The sequence below is a fragment of the Myotis brandtii genome, unplaced genomic scaffold (genome assembly GCF_000412655.1).
Source record: "Myotis brandtii unplaced genomic scaffold, ASM41265v1 scaffold152, whole genome shotgun sequence".
Classification (NCBI taxonomy): domain Eukaryota; kingdom Metazoa; phylum Chordata; class Mammalia; order Chiroptera; family Vespertilionidae; genus Myotis; species Myotis brandtii.
The window spans coordinates 241969-248204 of NW_005355502.1; the positions used below are offsets into that span (position 1 = coordinate 241969).

The 6236-nt window shown below is 43.2% G+C and overlaps 1 protein-coding gene across 1 annotated transcript in view; it reads left to right on the top strand.

Moving 5' to 3' along the window:
- Positions 1 to 6236, top strand: part of IQCK (IQ motif containing K) — a 131652-nt gene that overhangs the window by 31480 nt on the left and 93936 nt on the right. The window contains exons 5-6 of the mRNA XM_014535850.1: positions 4766 to 4818; positions 4949 to 5026. Coding sequence (XP_014391336.1) covers positions 4766 to 4818; positions 4949 to 5026 — 131 coding nt within the window. The remainder of the gene's footprint in view (positions 1 to 4765; positions 4819 to 4948; positions 5027 to 6236) is intronic.

Consider the following 6236-nt stretch of genomic DNA (forward strand, 5'->3'; position numbering starts at 1 on the left):
TTCTCCCTTTATTCTCCTGTTACATCTGTATTTATACCATTTGATCCTATAAGCATGCCTCTATAGTCACATCATGGTATGTTTTGGGTCCTCCCTTGACCTTCTACAGTTCCTTGTTTCATGTCCATAGTTCTTATCTGACCTTTGCCAAAAATCCCATCTCCATCTAGTTCTGTTGATTTTAATACTATCCATTCTATTCCAAAGGTTAGGGCTAGTTTGTTATCTCCATTCCAAGGTCACTACTGTTCTGTTAAACTACAAGGAAGTAAGTGAAGGAGATTATCCTATTCTATGGCCTAAGTAAAGGTTATGTAGCTTAAGCATGATTGTTCATAGTTAAGGTGATTAACTACCCGCCTGGCACTTAGTTAAGGGGTTTTACTGATTTATTCCCTTCCTTAGTCCTGTTAATCCCTAACTCCAGGGAAACATCCCCACCTGGGGAAACAACCTTTCTCCGGGAGGTGGCCCTGGTTAGAACACATAGCGCTAAGAAGGGGAGCAAACATATTAAGAACAGTATGGCAGGTCCCTTGAAACATATGCTGTGCAGATGTTTCTTCCCTGCAGCGACTGTGTCAAGCAGCAAGGATGGACCAGCTTCCGGCAGTTTGTCTTCCTTTTGTTAAGTTGTATGAGTTCCTTATACATTTTGGATATTAACCCTTTATCAGATGTATCATTGCCAAATATGTTTTCCCATACAGTGGGCTCCCTTTTCATTTTGTCGATGGTTTCTTTTGCTGTGCAGAAGCTTTTTATTTTGATATCATCCCATTTGTTTATTTTCTCCTTAGTTTCCTTTGTCCTAAGAGATGTATCTGTAAACATTGCTATGAGAAATGTCTGAGATTTTGTTGCCTGTGATTTCTTCTAGGATTTTTATGGTTTCACAACTTATATTTAAGTCTTTTATCCATTTTAAGTTTATTCTTGTGTATGGTGTAAGTTGGTGGTCTAGTTTCATTTTTTTACATGTATCCAGTTTTATCAACAGGAGACTGTCATTACTCCATTGTATTCTCTTGCCTCCTTTGTCAAATATTAATTGAAGGAAATGGCTTGGGTCAATTTCTGGGGTCTCTGTTCTGTTCCTTTGATCTATACGCCTGTTCTTGTGCCATTACCAGGCTGTTCTGATTACAGTGGCTTTGTAGTACAACATGATATCTGGTATTGTGATCCCTCCTACTTTCTTCTTCTTTCTCAAGATTACTGCAGTTATTTGGGGTCTTTTTTGATTCCATATAAATTTTTGGAGTGTTTGTTCTAGATCTGTGAAATATGCCATTGGTATTTTAATGAGGATTGCATTGAATCTGTAGATTGCCTTAGGTAGTATGGACATTTTAATGATGTTAATTCTACCAATCCATGAACACAGTATATTCTTCCACTTGTTTATATCTTCTTCTATCTCTTTTTTTCAACATCCTGTAGTTTTCCAAATACAGGTCTTTTGCCTCCTTGTTTAAGTTCATTCCTAAGTATCTTAATATTTTTGTTGCAATGGTGAATGGGATTATTTGTTTAGTTTCTCTTTCTGAGAATTCATTATTAGTTTATAAAAAAGCCATCAGTTTTTGGGTGTTGATTTTGTATCCTGCTACATTGTCAGATTCATTTATTAAGTCTAGTAGTTTTTTCATGGAGTCTTTAGGGTTTTCTATGTACAATATCATGTCATTTGAAAATAATGAGTTTTACTTTCTCCTTTCCAATTTGGATGCCTTTTATTTCTTCTTCTTGTCTGATCACTGTGGCTAGGACTTCCAGCACTATGTCGAATAGGAGTGGTGAGAGTGGGCATCCCTGTCTTGTTCCTGTTCTTAAGGGAAATGGTTTTAGTTTTTGACCATTGAGTATGATATTAGCTATAGGTTTGTTATATATGGCCTTTATCATGTTGAGGTATGATCCCTCTATTCCCACTTTGCTGAGAGTTTTCAATCAAAAAAGGGTGTTGGATTTTGTTGAGTGCTTTTTCTGCATCAATTGATATGATTGTGCTGGGCTGCATATCTGGCGCTTTGGCCAGACGGGTCATGCTGTGCTGTCTGTTCCTAAAACACATAGATAGGAAGGTACTGACATCAGGCCAGGCCTTGAGATATGGTCTCATGGCCCCTTCCCAGCACACAGGCCTTCTTTCTCAGAAGGCCTGGAAGTCTCATTCCAAATTTGGGAGACAAAGGACTGGAAAAAGTATAAATAAAGAGAGTTTCCTCCATATGGGGGGTCCAGAATTTGAAAGACACATTTTTCTCTGGGCCTCCACAGAATTTAATAATAAAATGTAACTCCTGTAGTAGGCTGCAGTTCAGCCTCTGCTTCGGCAGGGTGCTATAACTGTAGTCGCTGGCCAGCTTAATAAAGGCTCTTAAATTTAAATTCTGAGTCGGTGGTCTGTCTCGCTGAGTGAACCCACAACATTGATCATGTGATTTTTGTCTCTCAATTTGTTTATGTGATTGCTGCGACCTTCACGGCAGGTTCAGGATGACTTGAAGGAGGGCCGTCGACACAATGAGTACACTATATAGGAAATATGAATTTTGAAGGTATTGGGGGGGCCAGGTGGGAACATCTTTCGTGAAGAGGCTCAACAAGACTGGGTCCTATCTGCTTTTATTCACTTTGAATACTCGTTTGTCCTTTAGCAATGCATACAGGCAGATCAAAGGTGAAGTCTGGTATGCAATGTAAAGATGATCAGGTCAGGAAATCGCCTCGCGCCATCGCCATCACAGCAGGCGCAATCTTGTGTTGACTCCAGCCCTGCTGGGATCAAGGTCCAGTGGCCTTCCAATGTCTCTTTTGCACTTTTATGCTAAATGCCGTTATGCTTTGGCCTCCAGCATGTGACGTATCACATTTATTGATTTGCGGATATTGTACCAGCCTTTCATCCCTGGAATAAATCCCACTTGGTCATGGTGTTTGATCTTTTTCATATATTGCTGGATCCAATTTGCTAATATTTTGTTGAGGATTTTTACATCTATGTTCATCAAGGATATTGGCCTGTACCTTTCTTTCTTTGTAGTGTCTTTATCTAGTTTTAGAATTAGGATAATGCTGGCCTCATAAAAAGAGGTTGGAAGTGTTCCTTCCTCTTGGATTTTTTTGGAATAGTTTGGGGAGTATAGGTGTATTTGTTCACTCTCCTTGGAATTGCTATGTCCTGTTTCCAAATACATCACATTCTGAAATATCAGAGGTTAGGACTTCAATAAGTGAATTAGAGGGGTGGGGGCACAACTCAACCCCTAGCACCGCCTTCTCCTCTCCCCTCTCAGATCTCCTCCTAACACCTCCCATTGGTGGGACCCAACTAGAGAGGAAAGGAGTTGGTTGATGTGAACCGTAAAATGAGCCTCCGGAGGCTGGGCAGGGTGCAGGGTAGACCTGGGTGGGCAGAGAGGCTTCCAGCAGACCCTGTGCAGCCTTCCTTCAGGCAGGAGCCCTGCACCCGGCCACCTGTGCCTCTAGATTGACTGTGTATGAGCCCTGCCCTCCTAAAGGAGAGCCACCCTCCACCTCAGGGGTAGAATCAAGTCTCTAAAAGAAGGTGACTGGTTGTTTGGGTCACAAGAGACTTGAAATGGACTGGGAGGCAGGGTACCTGGTGCACTACCGGAAGCCCACGCCTTCTCTCCATGACTCCAGGACATTTCCCTGTGGTTTCCAAGCCTCTCTGTTGCCTAGGGACTGCATCCAATTGCATGTGAGGAGAACTCAAGAACAGTGATAATAGCCTGAGGGAAGTTTATCTCTCCCTACATGTCAAGATGTCCAGAGCAGGTCAGGCCGTTGCTCACGGAAGTCATCAAAGGCCCAGGGTCCGAACTCACTGCTCCCTGTCTTCAGCAGGCGGCTCCCCCGTCTTCGGCAGGTGGCTTTGGCCACTGCACACCCAGCCCTGCACCTGTGATCTAGGCTGAAAGTAGAGGAGACTTCAGGGAGAGTGGGGGTAGAAATGAAGAGCAGAACTTCCTGAGAAATCACAGGGCACGGCCACTTCTATCTCATCGGCGGAACTGTACCCCTTCTTCCGTGGGAGGCAGGGACGTGTCGTTTGTGCCCTGGGCTGATAGTCAGGCTCCTTAATACAGATGACATAGCGAGCGGCTCTGGGTGGGCATCAGGCAGGGTCGGCTGTACTGGCCAGTGCGCCTGTGGGCCTGGCTCCCAGTGCACCTGTCATGTGGCTCCCACATCTGAAAGTGACACCTAGACCTGGAGTAACCTGTTCTGAGGATTTGAGTGAACTGGGGGAAAGCAATAACTACTATTACTCCAACTTAAATAAATCCTGAGAATGATCTAAAGCAGGGGTCCTCAAACTTTTTAAACGGGGCCAGTTCACTGTCCCTCAGACCATTGGAGGGCCGGACTGTAGTTTAAAAAAAACTATGAACAAATTCCTATGCACACTGCACATATCTTATTTTGAAGTAAAAAAACAAAACGGGAACAAATACAATATTTGTATTTGCATGTGGCCCGCGGGCCGTAGTTTGAGGACCCCTGCACTAAAGCATGTAATAAGCTCCCTACTGTGGGCCCTGCCTCTCATTAGCGCTGCTGCCAGAACCTGGCTTATCCAGAGGATGGGAGACCGTCTTCAGGATTCTTGCTGTGAGCTTCGTGGAGGACACGTATGTGTGTCTGTGGCACAGCAGCCAGTTAGCCTCTCATCCTTTGCCCTGCTCAGACACGTGAGCAAAGAATGTTATTTAATTCTTTCTTCTCTCTTTAGAGGAAAAGGACCAAATTCATTGCCTGTGATTTTCTGACTGAGTGGTTATACAAGTAAGTTTTTCATGACTATTCAGTGACCCTAAAGATTCAATAATGTTAATTTGCAAGCAGGATAGCAACAATTGACTTGAATTCTTCCTTATTGTTTTCTTGTCAATCAAACATATGACATCATGACCAGTCAAAATCCAAAGAGGACAGGGGAGCCGTTCACAGATTTCTTCTCCATTCCCTTTGTGGAGCAGTGGCTGAAGCAACAGTAAGTGCCGACAGAGGTTTGAATAATTTATTTCTGATTTCAAAATTGTTAGTTTTCTCCCATCTAAGAGAACTAACTCATGTAACCACCCTGGGCCCCAGGTAAGTTACATCTGTGGCTCTTGTCTCTCGTTATTTTCAGTCTAGGTTCAGGGCATCTATCTATGCAGTGATTATTCAAAGAGCACTTCAGAACTAAAATAGAAAACTTTAAACAACTCTTATCCTAAATAATTCGTCTCTCCATTCTCTCCCTCTCCCTTTTCTCCCTAGCTTCTCCCTCCCTTCCCCTTCCTTGAAGGTCATTATGTCTCAGGAAATAGGACTAAAGTTTTCTAACTATTAATTTTTAGTTATATGCATCGGTTCTACATTCAAACCACTAGGATATGACAGATAAAATTAAAACTCTCTTTGACCACCCTTTTAATGTGAGTCTTCTCACAGAAATAATCAGTTTGGTCGATAGTACATCTTCCCAGAGCTCTTAAAATTATTTAACCCTATAAAATTGAGTTCTAGCATATGGAATTAGTAATACTATTTATGTGGGCTGTTTTCGTCAGTAACATAGCAATGACACTTACTGAGCACCTGCATCTGCATTTGTGGCTTCATAAAAATTGAAATGGTACTAATGTAATTCAGTGCAATAAATACTTACTGAGAGAGAAACCAAGATGGCGGCATACGTAAACACCTGAAATTTCTGCCTTGCACAACCACTTCAAAACTACAACTAAAAGACAAAACAGACATCATCCAGAACCACAGGAAGACTGGCTGAGTGGACATTCTACAACTAGAAGGAAAGAGAAAAGCACACTGAAACTCAGAGGAGGTGCGGAAGTAAAGTGCAGAGGTACGGAGGCGCGTGCGGAAAGAGCTGGCAACTGAGGATGACACGGTTGTCTTTTTCAATCGGGAGGGAGACACAAGCTCCCAACTTCTCTGAACTCCAGTTCTGGGTGAGTCTCTGGGACCCAGACTCATACGGGGAGAAACTGGACTGTCTGGCATCGGGCAGAACTCGAGGGCGGCTTTCTCTCAGAGGTGCTTGCAGCGATTACCGGGACACTGAGACCCGGGGCCTCTTAGTGCAGGGCTGAGGATCAGCCATAGCTGTTTGCTCCATCCTGTTGATTCCCTGAGACCCCGCTCCACCCAAGCTGCTAGCAGTGGCTTTTGCATATGAATGGCCTGGCCCTTTG